This window comes from Amphiura filiformis, chromosome 17, assembly GCF_039555335.1.
Source record: "Amphiura filiformis chromosome 17, Afil_fr2py, whole genome shotgun sequence".
NCBI classification, from domain to species: domain Eukaryota; kingdom Metazoa; phylum Echinodermata; class Ophiuroidea; order Amphilepidida; family Amphiuridae; genus Amphiura; species Amphiura filiformis.
The window spans coordinates 43,555,898-43,582,681 of record NC_092644.1 but is presented as its reverse complement, the minus strand read 5'-3'; the positions used below and the strand labels follow the sequence as shown (position 1 = coordinate 43,582,681).

Below are 26,784 nucleotides of genomic sequence, written 5' to 3'. Positions count from 1 at the left end.
ATTAAACATAATTAATTCCGGCCCCTCTAAACATTATTTACTAAACATGCTAAAAGCATAATTGCATGCACAGCTGTCTGTGATTGATTTTTAATTGTAAGTCTCTGCTGCACCATGTTGTACTTCGCTAAATTAGATCATCTGCATCCTTAGCGTTATTACCATAGTGTTACCTTCAAGTTGTGTAGCAGCGATTTAAAAACCGGAAGCGAAACACGGGGCTGGGTCATCTGAGTTGTGAAAAGATAATTAACAGCACTCCGAAAGGGCCAGATTTACACAAAAATCATGAGTATGGACAGTTCTATGGAAGGTTTTAAGAAGTTTGCCGGACAGGCAGGGACGTTTTTTACACGTGCAAGACAGGTATTTATAAATCAATGTCAATAAAGCACCGTAGATGGAAAAATAATGGATCGAATGAGCCTACAGAAAATCAATTGGTGCAAAATTCTGCATAGTCCGAGGTGCTCTGACGATAACTAGCCCTAGAACTCTGGCCATAGTATCCGTTTTTACTTCCACTAGGGCCAGAGGCACTTACATTGAAAAAATTGTTGGAGATGGTTGAACGCAACAGAACAAATAAATGATGAAAATTGACCTTTTCATTGTGTTCGTGGGTCACCGCAAGAGCTGTAAAATTCCATTTGAAAAACATATTTTCATATTTATGCACACTTTCCCTACCTATTTAAATGAACCTCAATATTGACCATCATATTGTACCCATTTGTGTTACCTTCAATTCGACGATCCCTGTTGATTTGCCGTGAAAACGCTTGCATTTACTTGGAGGGAATTGTTCGGTTCTTCCGTTATTTACATCATTGGCATCATTTGACCTCTTGACCTGATGCGCCGGAAAAGGCGCCAGACTTTTTCCATTTGCAACAATCTTGAAGACCGAATTGAAAAGACTAGTTTGCGTATGACGTCCTGTCAACCAGACCAAAAATGCCGTACTGCGCAGGTCAGTAACCAATCACGTCGCGTCTTTGCCCTGACGTCAGACGCAAACTAGTCTTTTTAATTCGGTCTTCAATTATACCATCATGCAACCGCATCTGACCTCGCCACATCCCGGGGTCGTCATGTCCATTTTACTTGTGGGGTGGATAAATGACGGAGTAGTGGACTAGGAATAGTAAATTAACATGAAACGTAAAACACCTGTATAAAACGAGAATAACTCACGCATGACCGACCGCCGGCCGCCCGTTGGAATAAAAAATACACGCTGGATTGTCTTGGAACTCCAAATGCTTTAGTTACAAACAGAGATTGCGCTAGTAAAAATGCATTTCAGCCCCTGCCAAAGTTCATTTTCGGACTCCCCGTAAAGTAGAATAGTCCAGATTATCGTAACCTTTGACATTGCCAATATCACACAAATGTCGTCTATTTCAAGCCGTAAAGATGTATGCGCAAGTTTCTGAAGAATATTGGTAAGTTTAAAGGCCAGATATCAGGCTAACGAATATGATCTGCATATATAGAAAGATCCGATCGTTGTCCGAACGTCAAAATTTGATAAATGTCAATGGTACAATTCCAAGCACGTGAAAGTCGTTGGGTCATTTCTCAACACAATACCTGTCAGAGGATAATTTACATAGGCACAAAAGACCGTGTTCCACGTAGCGTTACTCAGCCAAACATGGCAGAGTAGGTCCCGGATGGTCGTACATGTTCCTATCTCCACAACGTTATACCTTTCCAACAAGGAAAGAGATACAAAAGGCGAACGTCTAACGATAACACTCCGATCGCCAGGCAATCTACGTTAGTAAGTAGGCCAGTGGGACAACGAAACCGCTACGTGAACGAGCTAAATTCTGCAGTGCAGTATTTATCAATGTCATAAAAGCTAGAATTGACAAAACGTTCAATCCCGACTGTCAACGCCTTATTGCAATAGCATAATTTGATATGATAATAGAGATCAATAATAAATTGTCCAACACAAGTCTTGAAGGAATTATCTTGGACCATTTATAATTAAAATTTTATAGCATAGTATTACCATATAAATTTGGGCATTCCTTTACTTTTTAGGGGCTTTTATTTTTACATGTAATAGCTGCCTTCTGCACTGGTTAGGGTTAGGTTTATAACACTGTATTTTCACAAGGCAGCTATAACATGTAAGAATAAAACCCCCTAAAGTAAAGAAACGCCCAAATTTGATAGATCTATGATGACATTTTTAGAATAAATTAAAATAATAAATGGTCCCAAAACTCCAAGGGTTCGTTATTTATGAAATAAGGTACCGCTAGGATGTACCTCATTTCCTATCATATATACTGAACTGCTTGTCTTGAGTCACTGAAATTTCAGTGTAGTAATTGGATTCCTTGCCCCAATAATACATGCATAACTTTTGTTAACAGTGTGTTATTATTTTTTGAGAAAAATGCAAAAATAGTCACAAATTTACCACAGTGGTGTAGTACCCCTTTAACGTCGCCGACAATTATTTGCCATATAATTGCATCAGTTTTCTATTTTCATTTGAAAGTGGTGCAGATTATCTTAACAGGACAACCCCAATATTCTGCGTATATCGGGTAGTAGTATTTTGATGTAAATAAATGATTTATAACGATGGACAATTATAACTTTTACTGCTCTACTGCATGATGCATGTATGGTACTATAATTTTTTGCAGTAAATTAAGCGTACTGCTGACCGTCCAGCGCGTATTATTTTCCACAGGGTCCTATGCATACGCTTGACGTCGCATGTGTATACATCAGGCTTCCCGTTAGTGTGCGTCATTGCGTCCAGACGCGTATTTTACAAATTTGGACGCAAGTTCACATGGCTAATCAAGTATTTTGCGTCCATGTCACATGCATGTGGACGCAGATCAAAACTTCGAAATTTTATCATTAATTGATGATAAAAATAAGAAATTTTTATTCTTTTATATTTTTAAGATAATAAAAGCCCCAAAATTTTGACCCACCTGCTGAGATTTGTAAATGCAACGTCAGGAAATCGTGCACTTTTTTCATGCTTTCCGAACGATCGCTGTTTGATGGCCTGGGGAAGTCCCGATTGATTTGTTTACAAGCAAGCACCACGTGCGCTAACGTGCGGTTAATGTTTATTTAATTATCACAACCTGACAATATTCAATTTTTAATATTTTAAGTTTATTTTCTCATAATAATCTAGGTTTCCGTTATTAGTATTATTGTTACGATGAATAAAAGCAATTTTAAAGACAAAATCTAAATGATAACCCTTTTTCGTATTATTTGTGGCAGCGTGTGTTTTAGTTTTTGTAGCATCAACAACACGTTAATTTAAAAAAAGAAATGCGGACGTGAAAGTACAAACGAAAATTGCTCAAGATTGACGGACTTTGCTCATGTTTTTGCACCTGTTTTTGACCACGTTTCGGACCAAAACTGACACAGAAATGAGAAAAATTATCATAGCAAATGGAGATGGAATATCACGGTGAAAATGCACTTTTATTTTTTTAACAATCAACATTTGATGAGGTGTAGACCTGGGGAATGCGTGTGTATCGTCATAATCGTGAATTTCAGATGGGCGCTTTAAAAATCTGTCTGGACGCAAGTTTTTGCAACCTCGTCAGAAAACTTGCGTCATTACGGACGCACATTTTTAAAACCTTAAGGGGGTACTACACCCCTGACCAATTTTGTGCCTATTTTGCATTTTTCTCAAAAATTATAGCACATTGGTGACAAGTAAGATATGTATATTATAGGGGCAAGGACTACAACTACTGTACTGAAAATTTAGCAATTCAAAGCAAGTACATTGTAGTTATTGATTTATTGATCAAATATTGGTTTTCCCTCATTTTTGACTGTAACTCCACAACTGTTGTCTGTGCCTAAATAAATTTCCAGTGCAGTAGTTGCAGTCCTTGCCCCTATAATATACATATCTTACTTGTCCCCAATGCGCTATAATTTGTTAGAAAAATTCAAAAATAGGCACAAAATTGGGCAGGGGTGTAGTACCCCCTTAACAGGAACCCTGGTATACATGATGGTTAACACAAAAAAGGAATGTTGTAACACGATTATATAGTACATTGGTAGTAAAATATTAAATTTTTGGCGATCCTGACTTTTAGACCACCCGAGCTATATAAGGTACAAATTGCAAATTTATCATATTAAACTTTCGCAACAAGGTTAAATATGTTTTCAACTGTACAAACATACCTTTTATTCCATCGAACAAGCTTTATTTTGTTCCAAAATTCATGTTTTTATAGCTATTTTTGACGTAAAAGAGCTGGTTACAAAACTGGTGATGCCAGCTCCGAAGTTTTCGCGTAGCACAAGCGCTTGATGTACGCTCATTTTGACGGTAATTTACGCTCGCGTATCATGCATTTTCAAGCGCGTTTGACATCGTTTTACTGCATGACGCAATTCTGCATTTATTCAAGATGGCGGAATTTCTCGAAAAATGTGATGTATTTTACCCCGTAATTTCCCTCATTACTCAAAGCCCTGCCCTCTTTCACAATATTTTAGCTTCTTGGATATCATCGGAAACATAGATTAGTAATATTAGGTAGGTCACTGTATTTTTAAAGATTGTTTAGATGGTTTTACTTTTTACAATGAAAAAATTGATGTTAAAGCTTCTTTTCAAAAATTGGTTTTAGCTTGTTAAAAAACGGGTAAAAAAATTGTTTTTAGCTTGTTGGATATTGTTGCTTAATAGTTTAAAGCTTGACTCCTTAGATGAAACTTTTAGTTTAAGCTTGTTAGAATATTAAACCTTGATGAAATAGTAATATTATTTGAGCCCTATATAGCGAGGGTGGTCTAAAAGTCAGGATCGCCAAATTTTTAGCATAGGGGTGGTCATTTTCGTCGTATGGGGGTCGTAAATATATTGATGAAAACTAAAAAAAAAGATTGAAAATATATTAACCATCAAAAATATATATGCAAAATCACCCTTTTATCTATGCTTCACAAGTTTTGATAAGTAAAATAGCTAGGTGAGGATTTTTTGGAAAACGTGGTGCGTTTTTTGGCTTCCAAAATCATGTTTCCCCCGCCCCCAGTGCTTACCTGTATCTTAGAGAGTATCTTTAAAAAATATAGATATCAGATGAACAAAATATGTGGTAGGAATAAGCAGCCATTTTTAAAAATTACATCTAAGTGAGTTTTCACATTGTGTGTAGGTAATGACTTTCATCAAGTTACAAGGTGACACAAAATTGGTGCCACTGCCGAAACGATGACAAGAGATACATTTGTAGCCTGCTCATTTGGTAGCCGACAATATAGGCTTGCATACATATCACACACAGATTCAAAATTAATTATTCACAGAAGGTCATGCCAGATATGTTTATTATCTGTTTGTTTTTTGTTCTCCTAGTTATTTAAAAAAGAATGCTTATTTACAATGTAGCACAGTGTATTTTCCCCTTTTTTAAAAAGGAGAATTTTTTTAAAATTGCATATCCAGTCCATCCTATTTGGAAAGATATATGGCATGTATTTGACTGTAACTGCACTTTTGACCAATATTAATTGCCCATGCAATGTTGTTTATTGCCTGACCACCTGTTGCGTTGACGTGTCAATGAAAATTTCATGGATTTTGCGGATGATTTTGATGCCATATAGAGTTGCTAAGTGGGTAATGAGTTTCAGTGGTTAGAGTACACATGTGTCAGATGCACAGGGTCCAGGGTTCAATCCCAGGTGGTGATGATGACTGGATTATTTAGGTTATTGGCGTGGGGAAAATTCCTGAATTTAATTGGTAACACAGATTGAATTTAGACCTTGCTATGTTGGAAGTGAATCATTATTCTGTCCTACAGAGGGAATATTATATGTAAAGCGACACAAAAAAACCACTGTTCTACAGGACAGACGGACCTTTCAAGTAAAAGGTCGGTCGATTTTTTTTTTTTTTTTTTTTTTTGGAAATGACCCAAACAATCACCAAAATCTGTAACTACGGTAATTTGCAGTTTGAGAAAATACATAAAAAAATTTTCCTGAAATTTCCGCAATTTGGGTCGGCATTCATTTGTACAAGAAATTTTTCCCCCCAATTTGTTCAAAATCTGGGTCGGTCGGGCCTGTAGAACAGGGTTTTCTTTTTTCGTTGCCTAAGGGAGTCATATTCAAGTAATCATTGTCCTGTTTCAAAAAGAGTAAGTTGTTTGCCCCTGGCTGTAATATTTTCATATTTTTACTTGACAGTATACAGAAGAGAAGCTGGGCAGTGCTGAGAAAACGGAACTTGATGCACATTTTGACAATCTCCAGCAGAGGTCAGATAGGACTAAACTATGGACAGAACGGATTGTGAAAAACACAGAAGCTGTGCTGCAACCAAATCCAAGTAAAGGAATAAACCAAGAGAGTGATGAAGTCCTACGGACAAAATTAGTTCTGTTAGGAAGGGATGGGTGAAAAAATGTGGATTTACTATTTCATTCTCTTCAAAAACATCAGTGCTATTTTTATCCAATTCAGTTTCGTTACAGACAGGGAAGGAGAGGGTTTGCTATGAAACTGAACTAGTATACAAATATTAACTGTCTATGAGTGTGATGGTCGAAATATAATCACGAGGTGAAAGGTGGATTGTTCCATTCCACGAGCCGGAACGGCGAGTGGAATGTAACAATACATCTTTCACCGAATGATTATATTTCTACCATTACACGAATTTAAGACAGTTAATATTTCTTTTATATCACTCATGCATAAATTCTATTACTAAAATACTATTTAAGGTAGGAAATACATTTTTTCACCAACATAACACCATGTTTTGCCGTGATATACATGAAGGTAAAGACTATCACACGGAGAGGGTATTAGTAAAAATAATAAATGGTAATCAACCAATTAACTGTCTAGAATTTATATATGAGTGATATAATTACGTTTAAAGGGCTTCATCAATCTTTAGTTTGTTACTTAAATTTTGTTCTCTAGTACGGTATAGTCTTAGATAGAATTGCAACAGAATTCTAATTTTACATTAGTTTTGACAAATATATATTGTTGTGAATGGGAGACGATTCAATAAATTTAACCTTTTTAACTTGCTTTAGAGAGTACAAAATATACAAATAAAATCAATTATTTTTAAAGCTCAAACTCAAGAAAATCTGTATACATCAGTATGTATGCATACAATATTGTTTTGGGTTAATTTGATGTGTTTGTGTAGGCTGGGGGAAGGTGAGTAAGATAGGGTTGTTGACATAGGGTTCATTGTCCCCAATTCAAAAGTGCTGTCTTGCAGAAATTTACAGAAAATGATAATAATGCTAATATGTTTAAAATACTGAACTGCTAGAATCTACAACATTTTAATTTTTATCTTTAATCTTTTATGTATACATACTTTGCAATGCACTAAAAATTGAAGTAGTGCATATCGAGGACTGAGAAACAGAAACTTTAACTGACAAAGGAATCCTTTATGAGTTAAGGCTTTTTGGCTCTCAACCCTCGATTTGATGCTGTCTCTTCAAGATTCACATTTTAAAACTACTGTTTTGATTTTTCTTTCTTTCAGACCTGAGATTGGAAGATATGGTCAACCAGAAACTGGAACGTAAACCAAGGGAGAGAAATACCAATGTTGAGGCTCTCGGTTACTCCATGGTTGATGCTGGTAATGAATTGGGACCAGGAACGCAATATGGTAAGATACAATTGAAGACCTTGGAACTAAAAGTGGGTTAAGTCACATTGGGTGCATTTCGATATAAATGACAAAGAATGTTGTTATGTCCTTGTAGTTTCAATGCAAGGAGGTGGTTTTGTCCATGCAGTTTCAATGCTCTACCACATTATTTCACTATGAAATTTGCACAAAGCCTGAGTCAAAGGATACAGATATTTTTCATGATTTTGTGACTTAACCCCCTCTAAGTTCTGAGGTCTTCAATTGTTGCTAAGGTCCAAATGTTACAAATTGTAACTTGAATTAAGAAATATGGGAGCCTTTACATCTTCGATGTTTGTTTGTTTCTTGCAAGGAAACAAAATCCTTAATTTTAGGCATTTTCAGTGATGATGGGGTTACAAAGATGTGTTAATCATGATATTTGGTAATGAAGTAGACCTATTTATCAGCATTCAGCATTGCATGAAGTACAAGGCCCTTCTTACTTGTAAATTCTGTCATGCGTGGAATTTTCAGATAGTTCTTTTACCAAAGAGCCAGTTTCATCACATTTTTGGCACGTAAGACTTCCAGAGACACAGCTTTAGTTGATCACATTCTACTAGTATTCAAGTTCTAGGACAATGACTAGTTTCAATTTCACTTTGTAACTGAAGGAAGTGATTCCAAACCACATTACAGTTGGGTTTCAAATTGTCACAATGCTATAGATTAGAAAGTAGGAGACTAAAAGTTTTAACAATGTTTTTGTTTGTGTATTTATTTGTTAGGTGCTGCTCTTGTGCAGTGTGGCCAGACACAAATCAAGCTGGGCCAAATAGAGCGAGAGTACATGCAAGCTAGCGTCAACAATTTTGTCAATCCATTAAATAGCTTCCTGGATGGAGACATGAAAACTATAATGGTAAAGTATCAATATGGGTTCAGTTTTTGCACTTTCCCCTCTCTTCCATGGCAGTTGAGAGATGTAAACATGTTGGGCAAGTCGTAAAATGGGCTGTTTTATGCTTAGGGTGACTCCAGTTATCAGCAAGATCTCCAGGCCAGTAGCCAGAGGAAGGAAAGGGGGTAGATGCTTCCAAATCCACCAAGGTCAAATCCTGAGACGAATATTAATCCTCCCAAAGTACAAAGTACCCCCAAATCCCTCAAATTTGCACCAAATCACCAACATTGGTCCAAGATAACCCTTTAATTCCCACAAATCCACAAAAACCCTTCCAAAATTCTCCCAAAGTACAAAGTACCCCCAAATCCCTCAAATTTGCACATTGGTCCAAGATAACCCTTTAAAGGAGGTAGATGCTTCCAAATCCACCAAGGTCAAATCCTCCCAAAGTACAAAGTACCCCCAAATCCCTCAAATGTGTACCAAATCACCAACATTGGTCCAAGATAATCCTTTAATTCCCACAAATTCACAAAAACCCTTCCAAAATTTGTGTGAAATTGAAAAATCACCATCCCCAAAATAATTCCTAGCTATGGGTTTCAACAATCTCAGTTCATCACTTGAATAGAACTTTGTCACACCAGGGTCACGCAATGCTGCACAGCTTGTTCAATGAATGAGTTTGTAATATCTTATATGATTCAATTAGCCAATCAGGACCCAATGCCTGTATTTTTCACAATATACATGCTACATTGGGCTATTCCAGTTGAAATCCATACACCCCAAATGGAAGACATGTTCTTAATCTTCCACGCAGGAAGCATGAATTTCAAATTGGGTTACCTGATTGTGTGGCTCTATTTGAAATCCGGTGCAATGGATTTCAACTGGAATTGGCATAAAAAGAATGGGAATACTGTTTTAGGATGTAGCAATAGATTTCAGTCTTGTAATTTAATTTTAATACTTATTATGTAAAGCTTAGATTGATAGATAAGTCTGGGGTACAAGTACATCATCACAATGGACCTGGGTTTGACTCCCCCTAGGCACTAATTGGTGCCTTTGAAAGTGACTGACCATGGTTTTGTTCAAGATAAACCATGTAAGTTATTTTGTCATCTATCATGGGTTTCTTTTAATTTTTACAGAAAGAAAGAAAACTACTGGAAAACAAACGTTTGGACTTGGATGCTTGCAAGAGCAAACTACGTAAGGCAAAGAGTATGGAGGCACAAAAGACGGTAAGTTACTAGATTTTAGATGATTTATTTAAAGTCAGTCGTGTCTTAGGGCCACTTTATAGCTGGATATTTTGTGGCTATTCCATTTGAAATCCCTACACCTCTATGGAAGACATGTCCTTAATCTTCCGCACAGGTTATCTGAATGGATGACTTCATTTGATATCTACACCCCCTGTGTAGGAGATTTAAGGTCATGTCTTCCATAGTGTATAGATTTCAAATGATATAGCCCATGGTCCACTGGTCCATGTAGAACTGCTTGATACATTGATGAATTTAGGGTGCATACATGAATTTTACATGTATCTGTTAAAAATGTACACAAAATGTTGAACCATTATACTGACCAAATAGTGCAATTAGATAAAGTCATAATAATTGCCAGTTAGTCTCAATTTCAGGATTATTGTGCCAATGTTTTCAACCATTAAAAAATTCTTGTGAGAGAACACTGGCAATCCGGCTTTACCGCCTTGAGTGTTTGTTTCCAGTTTACTGTTATTTTCGATGATGGGAAAATGATGATGTTTGGAAAGTTTGTCAGCATCGAATATTTTGGTCTATGCTTCATTTTGTGTGCATATAGCAAAGATTTCCATTTTCACATAATGAATTGAGGTGACCTACATGTATGTGCTTCACTCTAGCAGGGCTGGTCGCAGCCCTCGAATTAAGGATCTGAAGGGGTACGGCAACTTTTTTAGGGCAAGTTGAAAATTGCCTTGGATTTTCACTGAAAAGGCAAGGCAACTTGGCAGTTTGTAATATTTCAAGAGGGCATCATGGCAACTGTTGAAAATTTGAGAAGGGCACCAAGGCAATTTCTCAAAAGTGAAGAAACACACACAAACATAGATAGATGATTTTATAATGAAGGGGGCAGGGCTGGGGCACCGACGGCAACTTCATTAGAGGGCATGGCAAATGACTGCCTTGGGTAAAGGACATATTTTGAGGGCATTACGGCAGTGGGGATGGGCACCCACAGCAAAATGCCATGGGTGCCGTGGGTTAATGCGAGGGCTGGCTGGGCGTAAGATAAGCACTCTCTCAATTTATTGTATGTCAGTTTGCCTAAGCCTTATAAAGTCATGTGGTATTTAGATTGGGATTGCACGTACCGAACTTGCACAAGTGTTTATAAAAATGTCAAGAAAGATGTAGTTACTGACCATAGTTAAGCTTCAAATTGAGGAACGGAGGAATTGTGGTTTCCTGTTGGGTCATCATTACAAGTTTAATATTTGAATTGTGATGTAGAATGGATTTTTGTAAAATGTTTCATTTACTAGATTGTTTCTTCCTATTTTGAAATTTTATTCTGATAGCCGAATCCTGAAGAGTTTTTGCGCTGTGTAAGTTAGGTCTACTTATCCCAGTACAGACAGTACCCCTTGTTTACGACCAGTCCATTGTTTTAACAATTCTTTGTAATTAACAGCAAGAGTTTTTCCCCTATACACCCCTCACAGCAAGTCCCTTTAGCAGGCAACCTATCTTTATTTAGAGCAAATCTCCCCAAAATATCTTTACGTAACCTTGGTAACCCTGTTGTTGTCTCTTTATCATTACTGTTTGTACCCATAGCCTAATCTTGACGATCTGATACGGAATGTAAGTTAGGTTTGAATGCCCCATATGTAATCCTCTTATCACCTTTCTAATATTATGCTGCAAGTTTTTAGAATGAATAATCCCCTTATTATGCTGCAAGTTTTTAGAATGAATAATCCCAGTATGAATGAATGTTTTTAGAATGAATAATCCCAGTATGAAAAAAATGGACTAACTTCAGTCATGAATCAAAATGGATCATATATCCATGTTGTATACTGTGCCAATAAAGTATCCTTACAGTTGGAAAAATAATCACAATTCCCAAACTGAACAATATTGGGGTAAATTTGTTTTTTTAATAGATGCACTAGCTAATCCTGCACATTATGACACCACATTGAATCCAATGTGACTTCAAGAAGCAGAGTTACAAGCATTTGATTAGACAAAGGTCCAGTTTTGAAAGTGACAAACTGGCCTATTCAAAACTCCACAGACTAGACATGCTGTTTGAGAGTGGTGAATGGGTAATTTATGCGTTTGGCTTTAATTTAAAACAAAAGGAACAAAAGAAAACTGAAACAAAAGAACTGACAAATAACATGAAAGTTATGAAAAGTACAGAGAAGTAAAAACTGAAATAAAACTGCTTTAAATACCGCTTCATTGAAGAAACTGTGTTGTCTCTTTGTTTTGCTTGTTGGAATCTTTTTGCGCCTTGTATAGGCCAGTTTGTCACTTTTAAAACTGGACCTTCGTCTATTCAATTGCTTGTAACTTTACTTCCTGGGGTCACATTGGATTCAATGTGGTGTCATAATGTGCAAGATTAGATAATGCATCTATTAAAAAAACAAATTTAACCCAATATTGTCCAGTTTTGAAATTGTGATTATTTTTGCAAGTGTAAGGATACTTTATTGGCGCAGTATAGATACTTCCTCCCACAAAGGCTGAAATATTAGACTAACCCTCATTTCAGTTCAAGACTAAGTTAGCATGTTTTGTGACCGCCAAACATTGCGATATTCTAGTTAACATCCATACTCCCCATATGGAAGACATGACCTTAATCTCCCATACAGGAAGTGTGAATTTAAAATGTTGTTACCTGAATGGGTGACTCCATTTGAAATTTACACCCGGTGTGTGGGACATTAAGGACATGTATACCATAGGGAGTATATGGGTTTTAACTGGAATATGCTATTATGTGTTCAAATAACTTAAGACACAAAGTCTAAATTGTTTATTTGAAATCATGATCATCTTTTTTTATGATATTATGTTTGAAAGCTCTTTATTGTTGCCTTACAATTTTTCCAGTTGAAGAATTTAAAATTTGGATACATGAATCAAAATCTTTCAAATTTAAGTAAATCTGCAATATGCTACTATACACAATGAAAATGTTGGGTACCAGTTGCTGTTATTTTAAAATAAGTCGCTGAACCCTGTACCTAGTTAAAATTGTATATAATTCAATTTAAGAAAAGATTTAACGAAATATTTAAGAAAAAAAATTAAGATGTAAGAAAAAAATATGATATTCATAAAAACAATACCATTTTCAATCATACATTTAAACTTTATGTCTAAGTTAATTAAACACATAATAGAGAGATTGCAATTTCCAAAAGTAGCATCAAATCTATTCAAAATCCCGTCACAGGAGAATGGTTTTAAATAGATTCCACATACGTTCGATACGTACGTTTGGAAATCGCAATCTCTCTAATATCAGTGATTTGACTTTTTGTTTTAATACTTCCACAAAATGCATGTAAATGTGTACCTTTTTGTACAATATACTATAGCTATAACTCTTGATTGGTTACTTTTATTTATACAACTCATTATTTATTTATTATTAATTGGTTACTTTTTATACAACTCATTGACTTCTATCTATTTATTCATTTAAAAAACATTACATATCAATTTAATTCATTCTGCTCTTTTGGAATAGAAGTTTTGGCTTTAATCTATCCATATTTCTCTCAGTAATACTGATTCATGACCTTTTTTACTGAGCAAACATTGAGATTAATTCTTACATGGACATGGCATGATATAATAAATATGGTATCATAAACCACCTGTTGTTGTATTGATATCATAATTTTGAATCAAATTTAAAAACATCACATGTCTGACTTTTATTTATAGATTATCTTGATACAAATTTGACCCCAATAAATGTGTTGTGAATATGCAACATGTTTCACATAGCCTAACAGATTTATCAAATTAACCCTTTCAAGTCTCCCTAGCATGTATGCAAGAGACAATTGGCTAGATTTTCATTATATATTTAGTTTTCATGATTTTCTAATTTTTGTGACGGTGAAGACAACTGAAATTCTACTATTTTTCTTTGATGGACAGATCTAACTTTTGATATAAAATTTTTATTCTGGATTGTAAAAGCGCTGTATATAAATCTTTGTATGTAGTATATACATGTATTTATAATGCTTCCTCGTCACATTCTTCATGCAACTATTAGGAAGTGAGTTTGTGTACATGTATATGAGTCTTTGAATTTACATGTACTTCCTGACTGTTAGCAGTGTTACTGTGTTTTAATGCCTCAATGTTATAATGCCAGACAGTGATGACAACACCATGATTAGACGCCAAATTAGGCTACTTTAAGATCTACTTTAAGACAACTTGGAAAATTGTGCATTGACATGCCTTCATTTGGGCTTTTGCAAGTGTCAGGCAGATGCAATGTTTTTGATGTAGTTTTGTTGAGCTGATTTTAAAAGAATTTTTGCATCTCTGAAATTCCAAATTGTAATAATATAGGCCTAAATAGTGTGTTTTATTAACAATTTATTAATCAGTCACCAATAAAAGTAGTTTAGTCGTATTTGGTCAAGCCATCTTCCACCCAATGGGCTGAATTCTTTGTTACATCCGTAAAACAGCCCAAAAAATCACATGTTGTGTTTCTGTTTTGGATTAGCTCAAATTGGGCTACTTGAGATTCATTTACCGTGCCTTGGTAGGCCAACTTGCGGCACTTTGGTGGTAAAGAGTTTTGGCAACACTGATGCCAGACAACTATCAAATGTTAATGTATTGTCTGGTGCACAATGAGGTTGAAACTGAAAGCATGTTACAATGTTATAATGTATTATGACTTGTTCTGAGACGTGAAAACATGTAAATATAATAATAACCCAAATAGAGTCTGTTGATCAACTGGATCATATGAACAGCTGTGGATGCGTTCAATTGTGTGTTGAATCTATCAAGTTACAAACACCATACAATGTAGTGTGTAATAAATACTGACTGTGTGAATCTGAGCTGGTTTGTATGCACAACACTCGTTTGTAAATTTTGAAATGGGCTACATGTATATTCCAGTTGAAATCCATACACCCCCTATGGAAGATATGACCTTAATTTCCCACACAGGGTGTGTAGACGAAAATGGATTCATCCATTCAAGTAATGCAATTTGAAATTTACACTCCCTATGTGGTCATGTCTTCCATAGGGGGTGTATAGATTTTAATTGGAACAGCCCAATGTAGAATTTAAAGGGATATAAATCATACAAAACTTGCAAATTAACCACAATGTTTTGTTATTTAAAAAAACTGACCCTTCTATGTAAAAAATGCTGAATTTGTCAAACTGACAAGATTTTTGACAAGATCTTTGAGTAAAATAGAGCACCTGTGAAAAATGGTATGTGTGTGTATGTATTAGTATAAGGCTGCCATCATACATATGCAATTCTTGATTGGATACTGTTCACCTTACTCCTTAGAATGAATATTTTATTTAAGCATGTTAAAATTGAAATCCAGTTTGCTTGCATATTGACAGTATACTCATTTTAAAGGTAAAGCCACGATTTTTCTGTGTTACAAAATTTAAATTCCGTGTTACAAATTGGACGATTCCGTGATTTTCCGTTTTACATTATAAAGCACTGAAAAGTGAATACAAGCATGTTTTTAAAAGTATAATTATATGTCCCTTTTTACTGTAGTCTCCCCTCCACATCCCCATTAAAATTAAGCATCATCAATTGTCTTGTGTGTAAGTACAGATAGCTGTATGGCCAGAATCTTGTATCGCCTAGAATAAATGCTAGAATGGATTGTTTAATGGTTGATTACTGCTAAATTATCACTTTTCTTTGTTTTCTTTTGCAAATCAACACAAAAGTTAGACATTTTACAAAGTTTTTCACTATTTTGTGGCATTTTCAAATTTCTGTGAGCAAACACTGAATTCCGTGAATTTTTCCGTTTTTCCGAATCAGGGAGAATTCATGGCTTTACATTAAGGTGCATTTCTAAATCTACAGCCTCACCCTCCATGATGTCTTATTTTTTTAAATATGGATGTCCCAAACGCACAAAGGTCTTTTTTTTTTCATTTCAAACTTGATATCTGTGATTAGTAGTACGCCAATAAATTCAAACATATTTGAAAATATAGGACTTTTCATACTGAATTGAATATATTTGGACACAACAAGAATTGATTACATGTGAGGTTTGACATGTTGGCTATTGACTTTGTATAAAATACAGAAATGTGGTTTTTTTGTAACCATGCATTATGGGATTCCTGATAGGATCAAAATGTTTGATATCATATACATGTATGTATTGTATTCCCAAATATTTTGTAGTTTGTTACAAGCTTGTAATGCTGTAAATTAAAAATGAAATACCCTTGTATATTTTTGTGACTAGGTACATTTGAAAAGATATATGTATTATGTTGTAGATATAGGCATGTTCTATTAATGTTTCTCATACTATGTGAACTTCTGATTTGTTGTTTTCATGATATTTTGACCTTTTTCATGCTTTCTTCCATGTACGTTTGATTATATTTTTAAGAAGCATTGATTTCCATACAGTTGTAAGTTCATTGAGTATAGTTGCAGTCTGGGGAATGATTTACACATGTTCAGAGTTGCACATTATGTCTGTATTTCTGACTTAGAGTAATATGGAGTGTCTTAAACCACAAAAAGGAGGACAAGTTTGAAACTGAAAATGATATGATCAATATAGTGTAAACAAGTCAGAGAACTAAAAAGGAATGTTTTAACATTTAGTTCTGGGGTTTGTAATTCTTGAATTGAATATTTTTCTGATATTTAAATGCAGTGTAACTATTGGGAAAAACATTTGGAAGCAACACATATTGATATCTTATTTGTGTGTATGTTTGTTTGTGTGTAATCCATGCAGGCTGAATCTGAGTTGCGCATAGCCCAATCTGAATTTGACAGACAATATGAGATTACCAAGCTGCTCCTGGAGGGTGTCACCAGTGCACATGTAAGTCTAATACATGAAGGGGGTATTTGTGACACAATCTGTTTTGATCCAGTCATACCAAAGTTGGCAATAATTAAATTGAGATATCGGCAAAAATAAAGAGCAAAAAACAATAAAAACAGGGACACATAAAAAGTTCATATCTTTGAAACCATGTATACCAGATTTAGCTAGCTTAGAAAATTAGTACTGGTAATACATTGTAACTAAATATTCAAATGTCTGATTTTGCCCCTAGGTATATCCAATCGTGTCACATTTAATAATTTGGAAGTATAGTGTTGGTTCAATAAGTTTTGATCTAAAGTAACTAATTTCCCCCAAAATTAGTCATTCTTTGCTAAATTTGGATGACTTACTTGCACCATATCCTGTTATAGATATACTGTAAAAACTTGATAGTTAGCATATGTGCTTACTATCAAACGCTTTTAAAACATGCGAACATGAAGAGCCCAATCCACAAATGTGCAAAGGGTTTTGAGCAAATCATCGATCACATAGTTAGATACGAACAAGTAAACCTGCAAATTTGTGTCTCAACCCCATTAGCTCAGTTGATAAAGCGCCGGACTATGGTACAATTTCATGTTTTCAAAAAACGCTTGATAGTAAGCCCATATGCTAACTATCGAGTTTTTACGCTATGCCAGAAGTAAACTTCCTGAATTGACAAAATCCTCACATATGCTGCTATAAAAAACCAGTTGATGTGGTTATCTCTTTTTAACATTATTAAAATTATATGCCATGATGTTGTGATATTGAAATACCATGATATTTTGCACAACATATGTTTCCCATATCAGGTCAAACATTATGCATAAAAAGATTAAATTTACTGAACCATGGTTATTATGCACAAAGGTTAATAGCTGTGCATATTTGAAGTCAATCAATATTAATGAGATACAGCTGCAAATGTTGTTGTTTACTGAATATTTCTGGTGACAACTGAAAGTCCCTCTTTTCATTGTAGCGGTGTAACTAAATTTGGTCAATGTCCAAATGAAATTACCATCTAAACATTTCCAGCTTAGGATTATGATGATTTAGACTTCAGATACACTGGCTGTATTTTTAATGTTTATACATGTAGGTGTAAATTCCCAATGTATTTCAACTGGAATAACCCATTTTGGCATCTTCTTTGGTTAATGTAAGCCATATTCTTCATGGTTAGGATCTCAGATACGATTTTGAAATATTATCTTGTTTGTTCTGGTTTTCAAATCCATGGAAGACAATTATTGGATAAGGTTTGTTATCTCTTCATGCAATTTAAACTCTACATTTTGTAGTCAAGAACTGACTATTATCTCTTGCAACATTTTTCCACTTTCGCAGTCCACTCATTTGTCACGCCTACAAGATTACATAGAGGCCCAGCAAGTATACTACGCTCAATGTCAACAGGCATTGGCTGAACTGCAGAGATCTATGGGAAAGTAAGTACAACCCAGGACTCCTATCTGTGTATGTATGCCCCGTAACATGTTAGGGACAACATGGTGATGGTTCTTCAGACAAAACAAATTCACTGTTCTGTGATATATTTGTGAATGTCGTCACTCATCTAGGTAGATATCATCTTGAGTTTGGCAGTGACATAAGTGTGTATTTTGTGGGTCGTCATATTGAACCACACATGCAAACCTAATCCTGCTGAGTGTTGCCACATGCATACAAGTGCAGATTGTGGGTGTGCGTAGGCTTGTAGTGCAACTGCTTAAAAGCACCAAGGTCACTACCAAACTGGAGGTGAAACAATGTGGCGATATAACAAATAAGACATTGAATCTGGTAATCTGGAATGAAAGTTTTACGATGGCTACAGTGAGATGTCTTATCTAAAATGCATCTGAAGATGCATCTTGGATAAGAGGTTATACTGTAGCCACCTTTAACAAAAATAAAGTCCAGTGAACATTCTCAGTTGTTTACTTGTTACACTGTTCTTTGTCTTCAACTCTTCTTGTGAACTGTCTTCCAAGTTCATCCCATTAGTACTGTCAACATTTATGTCCTAGGAAATATACCATCTACCGTATTCATTCCAATAAGCGCCCAGGGCGCTTAACAAAGTCATTTTGCGTGGGCGCTTATTTTTACCTGGTTTACCTAATTTTTTCGTAAGGGGCGTTTATTAGAGACAAATTGATGCAGGTTATAAAAGGGTCTTATTGGGGCATGGGCACTTATTGGGGCATGGGCGCTTATTGGAATGAATACGGTACATGTTTTCTATACATCATTACAAATTGGTCAGAACTGGAATGAACAATATTACATACTCATATATGTTAACTCCTATGAAATTTTAGTTGCCTTTAACTTTTGGGTGGTACTAAGATGTTTGTGTCACACTTAATATTTCTAGTCTAACTTACCCCACCCCCATATTAAGCCGTCATAGTTAAGTGGCTAAGGCATTTAGCTTATTTTATAATTCAATACTTGAAAATCATACATGATTGCAGATCTTATGAAATATCTTAAGATTTGGTCTTAGAAAACAAACACCCAGATCTGAATGATATTTTAGCACTAAATGTTTATAGTGTAGGATGATTGAGTGGTTAAATGTATTTCATTTGTGTTGTTCTTTCAAGTTATATTCATCTTGCATATTTGTCAATATTGCAGTATTCAGAATATATAAAGAAAGGCACTAGAAATGAGCATGAGAAACGGAGCCTGTTTTGAAACACACAAGCATGTTAATGAAAGATTTTATGTACAATTTGGTATCCTGTGGAGTACAGGATCAACTTGCTCAGAGCAAATTACTTCATCTACAGGGTGCTCTGATTAGCACATCCCATGTTTAGAATAAGTGATGATTTAATGGCTACTGTGATAAGTGTGACCTGCCACAACGAAATGAGTATAGAGTCGCAAGTTGGTAGTTTTGAGACATCCAGGCTGACTGAGTTCATGGCTTTGTTTGCTGCACATCTGTTCAAGCCAGAAGTATGTCTGTATGTTCTTTGTGAATGGGGGCACAATGGGTCATTCACAAAGGAAACAAAGACCACTAACACAGTAGGGTGTTTCAAAACTACCAACTTGCGACTTTGCACTCATTTTGTGGTGGCAGGTCACATATATTTGTTAGATGCACACCACACACACACACACCAAGATGGTAAAAGGGTGAAGAATATATTAACTGTTTGTTTGATTTTTACAATTTGCTTGAATGAATGATGTACTGTTCTTCCCTGTTGTTCTTATTTGCATGTTTTGCTTGAATATAAATTCACTAAATTTTTGTTGATTTCTAGCTATTTATCCTTCCTCTGTTTTCCCTTGTTTTCATCATATCCCTATTTGCAATGTATTCTTTTGTGGAGCTTAGTTGTGAAAGTGCTGAAGCATTCTAGGCAAAATTTCTATGAGAAAACAACCAAAATATATGAAAGACACACAAAAGTATGATTTTTTTCCAATCATATTTTGATATTATTATGAGTGTTTCCAACCTCAGTAATCAAAATTGGATAGACTTTCTCATCAAAAAGCGATGTGAAATTGTTGAGACAGCTATAGGCACTAATGGGGACTGACCACCTGTTGCTTTTATGAGTCACATGATTGACATGCATGAAAAAATGATAAGAAACAACCTTTGTGCAGGAACATTAAAACACATGCTCTCTTCATCATCTTATCAAAGTATGATAAGAATTCGATCAGGATAAAATACATTTGCATATACTTTGATCATACAGCTCGTAATCGGCGGGAATTGTTAGGCTTTGACCACTATAACGAAAAGTAGATCCACGTTAAGGGTGATATAGTTGGCCTGTCTGGTCTATGTTGTGCGTGTTAAATAAAGTAGACACAGTATATAGGACTTTGTGATGCTTTTAGTGAGATGTCACAAAGCAATTCTCAAAATAAAAGATATTGATATTAATCCGCGATGTTATAAGGCCCGCCGATTACGAGCTGATCAAACTATAGTGTTGCCTGTCTCATAATATTTTGGCTGATTTTGCCCAGAAAATGATTTTAGTTGAAATTGTCCAATAAGCAAATGGCACCCATAAAAGTTGCAAAATCTTATAATTTGATATGTGAGCACCTGTTAGAATATATTTGGATTAGCTTTGCAGTTGCACTGTATGCTTAGCAAATTTTCAATGATGAATGCTAAAAATATATGAGAAATGAATAAAAAATATTAGAAATTGTTTTTCCTAATTATATTCTCATCATATCTTGGTGTGATATTGATGACAACATGTGCTTTTAATACATTCCTCCCCAATTCTTGTCACTGATGAGATGGCGTTGAGGATGATATAATGCTTTCAATGCTGGTGATTGAAATGTGATAAGACAAAGAATGATGAAAAATTGATGAGATGGTTATATGTATTATAAATAGGGAAAGTGTTCCAACTACTTGATAGATGATTGTCATTCTTATCATGTTTTATGATGACCAAATATGAGGCACTACACTTTTGGGGATGAGCACATTAAAAACACAAGTCATGCTCTCATTACTATCCCATCAAAATAGCTTGAGAATTGGATTAATTTTTATACTTCTGTCTGTTTCTCATTATATTTTGGCTGATATCCCATAATAAATTTGCCTATGTGTGTTTGTGTTGCCAGCTATTCTAAGTGAACTCAGTGTATTGCAATAGTAAAGCAAAGCAGCAATGAGATGATTGAAAGCTTAGCTTGCACAGACAACTTGAACTAACAAGGTTTTATATGTTTTTAAAAACAAGGAATCCCTTTTTAATTTAACCTCATAAACACCATTTGAAAAAAAAATCTGTTCTATAAGTTGGAACCACCTCTGCAAATTTTATCATTATTTTATTTCATACAAAATGGTAACCCAAAGTATGTTTTGATATATTTTCCCTTCTTGAAGTTTCGTCTATAATTTGAGACCCCTTTCCAAGCACAATCACATCAAAGAGTGGACTTTGAATATCAACTTCTATTTGAGTTACCCCAGTGTAGTTGCAGTCCCTTCCTAAGTGTAACTTTCTGCATAATGTTTACAAGTTTCTCACCTATAAATGCAATTTCAATCTTAAATTTAAATGTGTCATAAGTACTACCCCATCTATACAACCTAAATTCTTGAGCACTTTTTCTACTTAGCTCTACTATATACATTTCTCTTTATCATCACTAGCATTCCGGGCTCTTTGGGCAGCATCCGACCCCCAAATGCCACTAACCCCAGCGCACCAGCCGCCACCGATTTCCCAGAGGACCCATCACGTCCCTCTAGTGGCATACGCAAGGCAAAGGTCCTGTATGACTATGAGGCATCTGATACCTCAGAACTTTCACTTCTAGCAGATGAGGTAATAAGATGGATCAATATTTTAATCAGTTAGTTACCCCTTGTGATAGTAAATATAATTGATAACCCTAGCCACTAATTTCTGCATTTGAACCCTTATCTAACATGTATATTTAATGTACCGGTACCGTATTCGTTTCATTAAATGATCATGTCCCAATAACCACCCACCCACCCAATGCTTTTTTAACTTGTAGAATGTGATATTATTAACCGACCACCCCAAAAATTTTGTTAAGCTTACCTACACGATATCTTTTTACCTAAAAAACAATCCTGAATTGTTGGTAAAACAGTCATCATAGTGTAGTTTCAATGGAGATTTCGATGCACAGTTTTGCCATTTCCATACCTTTTCATGTCCAAATGCACCTAAACGAACATTATCTGTTGTGATTTTCAACCTCCAAACCTGATAGATATTGTGATATTTACCAATGTTTACAACATGTTTAAGGTACCTAACGATGGTGTACTAGCATGAAATTAAATATATGAGTCAGTTGGCGATGGACAAATAATATTTGGACATTTCACTGTAAAACTAAGTGCCCTTACATACTTGTATGGAATGAATACGGTACATAGATTTTAGTTGTATTTTTATACCCAGTATAATTATTTGATATCCATAATTCCTCATTTAGGGGTTAAAAGTCAGATTTGATATTTTTTCCCACTGCTCATTAAGCAAATAATAATTCCATTGCCACAAAAGATGTTGCACCAAAAAAAAATCAAATTCCATATTAAATGCTGCCAAAACCTCACTAACACAATTTTTGTATGAACATTTCAAGCTAACTAGCAACCCCATTTGAATCACCATATTCTTTCAATTTACACAAGCAATAATTTAAAGTTTGTGATATTATAATAATTCTTAAGTTAATTGAAATAATGTGAAGTCCTCAAAATCTAAGTGCAATGTGCACTATACTTGTTGCACATTATTTTGTTGCATAGATAATGCATGGCATGATCATGGAATACATGTGTGAGAATGAGTCACTGTTGTCATCATATGGTTTGTTATTATTCAAATATGATACTAAGCTGACAGGTATCATGTGATATTTAATCACTTATTTTTTGTCAAAATAAAATTGACATGAATTGTAAAGGACCCTACCAAGCCCGTAGCCAGGATTTATTTGGGGGTGCTGATTTTGAAAAAGTGGACTTTTTTTCAAAATTGGGACCTTTTTGGACCGGGGGCAGATTTGGACAGTTTTGGACCAAAAATGCATAAAAAACCTATTTTTTCACTCGCTACGCTCGGAAATGGGACTTTTTGGGCCTTTGACATTTCTGGCTACGGGCCTGGACCCTACTTTTTAGTGGCTGTAGAATATTTGATGTAACATATCTATGTTATTTAATCTATTTCCAGTCATGTTTAAGTTCTAACGGATGTTTGTTGACGTAAAATTTATAATATAGTTCTACGAGATATTCTGTGTAACATATTATTAATTTTACGTCATCAAATATTTGTTAGAACTGAAACATTACTGGGAATAGAATATATTAAATAACATCGATATGTTACATCAAATATTCTATGTCGAATACTCTTAGTCTGTAGCAGCCTTAATGCGTTTATCATTAAATTGCTATACATTTGAGAGTGATTGCTTGATTGATTTCTTATCATTGATCCATAAGGTATATTGCTGATCGAGATCGATGGGCAAACGTGATGCATGCTTTGAATGAAAAGGGCTCAAAAGCTATAAAATTTGTCACCCGAGATCGCGAATTTGAGCCCTTTTCCTTCCCAGCATGCATCACTTTTGCCTATCAATTGCTATCAGCAATATACCTTATTGATAGATCAATCCATTAATCAATCAATAGATCATCTTGATCTTGAAAATTTGACCATCTTTTTGTCATTTCACCCCTGTTCTGCTTTTGTAAATAATTTAGACAGCATTGACTCACAGTTTTCTCATCACATTCAACAAGTGGTCATCACAGCTTAAATGTTTGGGACGTCATTTTCATTCAATATTTTCATTGCATGATTTAAAAATAAAAGCAAATGTTTTTAAATGGGAAATTAAATGTTACACTTTTCCTCACAAGCAACCATTTGTATTGCATGATGGGACACGGTATTGCTCATTTTGTTTTATTTGTAATTTATATTATCTCACAAACATGGACATAATCATACTGTCCCATTTTCAAATGTTTGATTGGATTGTCTCAAGCTAAACATCAGATTTTCACAGTATTTTTTGGGAATTTACATTACAGTGTCACATTTGAAATGCCAGGTTCTCATTACCTCGTCACTGATGCATCATCTGCATCAAATACTGTCATATCTCAAAAGGCTGCCTTTTGTGATTTTGATTATCATTGTATTGAGTGTATTTTATGTTCTTATTTTTTTTCAACATGCTTATTTCTTTTATGAATTGACATGAGATTGTAATAATATTGTGATAATACCTCAGAATTTATATATGTGACTCCTCGCCACAACTGAGCCCGGATGTCGCCAGTACCACTATTGAGATATGCTCCATCGAACTTAACAATAAACAATAGGAAAGAAAGGATTTATTGACTGTTTTATTGATTTTTCACTACTTAAATGTCAAGTACTATAGACATGATATACATCATTTTAAAGCTAATTTCAAGCAGAATATTTTGGTTGAATATCTCAAAAAATGATGATTGGCGACATCCGGGCTCAGTTGTGGCGAGGAGTCACATATAAGATTTTACAGTGTATCCTCACAATTAGATGACAATAATAAAAAAAATCACACAAGGCAGCCATTTGAGATACAACAAGGCTGCTTGATTGAAACATTTGCTGATGCATAGACTATTGTTTAGGAGCTACATTGTTTCAGTGTAAGTAGGGTCTAAATCAGTATCAACATCCAAGTATTATTTTGATTTCTAATAAGTATCAACATTGTTTTAGATATTCAATGTTTGAGAATAGTCACTTAACAATGCTTACAATGATTTGATTTTCAGGTCATAAATGTATACAGCTTACCTGGTATGGACTCAGATTGGATGATGGCTGAAAAAAAGTGGTCAGAGGGGCAAGGTGCCGACTGCATATATAGAGCTTGTATGAATCCTTTTTAATTTTAACCATTGTGAAATTTAAACTAGAGAGTATATAGGTATATATTATTATATTATATTATGCACTCAAAGATCTCCCTGAACTATAACCAAGTGTTAAACAAGAGATGTGTGGTTGATAATGGACTATCCTATTTAAAATCCATACACCCCAGGGCCTAGATTTCGTGCCAGTTGTTGCAAGAATCAAAAACCATCCGAGTCGCTTCACTTACTGCATGATTCAATGAAAGAAATTGATTTTCATAACAAAATGTTACGAGAAGCATTACGAGAATCGATTCAGTGATTCTCGTCAAATCTGAGGCCCTGCACCCTATGGAAGACAAGACCTTAATCATCCACACAGGGGGTGTAGATTTCATATGTAGTCACTCATTCGGGTAACCTCATTTGAATTTCATACTCCCTGTGTGGAAGATTCAGACTACACCAGGCACAAAAAGAAACTCGTCAGTTATATTCATCCTTGCTGTTCAATATCTTGATAATTTTGGATTATTCTGAAATATACATATTGTTAATTGGACTTTGCTTTCTCATTTGACACCCTGTTCGTGAAAAACGAACAAGAATTAACCAAGATATGAGGCTCCAAAGCCTCAAACCCCAAAATCAAAAGTTGCATTTTCAACGATTTTCAATGGGAACGCATCGTTGTATTGCACGCAAGCACCACGGGCCGATCAATAAAGCACACAATAACAGGCACAATTGAATCGTTAAAATTGCAACTTTTCATTTTGGAGTTTGAGAGTTTGGAGGTGCATATCTTGGTCAATTCTTGCTCAATGTTCACGAACAGGGTGTCAAATGAGAATGAAAAGTCCAATTAACAAAATGTATGTTTCAGAATAATCCAAAATTATCAAGTTATTGAACAGCAAGGATGAATATAACTGACGAGTTTCTTTTTGTGCCTGGTGTATGTCTTCCATGGAGGATGTATGGATTTCAACCGGAATAGTCCAGTGTAGGGAGTTTGTGAGTCGTTTATGTTTTTAGTGCTATATGTTTCAAACATTATAATGTGAACCAAGATACACATTAATGTGTTTGACAATTTATGAAATATTTTATTCAGTCCACTTTTTATTTATTATTGAATTATACATTAGGTATTTCCTCTAGTGTGATCTTACAACATGAAAGCATGTTTGCAAATTAAGATGTTGTTTACATTGAACTATCTGCTTTAAAACTTATATCAACTATACTATGCTATCAACAGATGAATGCCTCTTTTGGGAGGAAAATCCTTTTTACGATATACACTTTTCAACTGCATGGATGATACTACTCAAATTTCTGGTAATAGACTTGCAAGATTATAACTGCTGGTATCTACAATATTTTGTAATATGTACGAATGTTTTCTTTGGTGACCTCGAAATTTTTTTTATCTATGAAGGCATAATGTCACATGTAAGCAGCTGGTACAAACTTGGAATTTCTTATATAAAAGGAAGGTTTCACCACATTTGGGTACACAGTGATTATAGGTATCATAAAATTGTAAGTTTTCATAGTTCAGAAATGAAATGGCAACATGAAATGAAATCAGAAAGAAAGCATTCAGGGATAGAATTTTGCAAGAATCC

General features: G+C 34.9%; 1 protein-coding gene across 1 annotated transcript; it reads left to right on the top strand.

The window, feature by feature from the left end:
- Window positions 1–229: 229 nt before the first annotated feature.
- LOC140137844 (endophilin-B1-like) lies at window positions 230–25,912 on the top strand. The gene is given in 11 exon segments (XM_072159638.1): window positions 230–366; window positions 6,241–6,382; window positions 7,574–7,702; window positions 8,458–8,591; window positions 9,734–9,826; window positions 11,417–11,443; window positions 16,624–16,713; window positions 18,061–18,161; window positions 21,887–22,061; window positions 25,067–25,122; window positions 25,124–25,912. Coding segments are annotated over 11 exon segments (1,074 nt in total). The 5' UTR covers window positions 230–288; the 3' UTR covers window positions 25,173–25,912.
- Window positions 25,913–26,784: the final 872 nt, after the last annotated feature.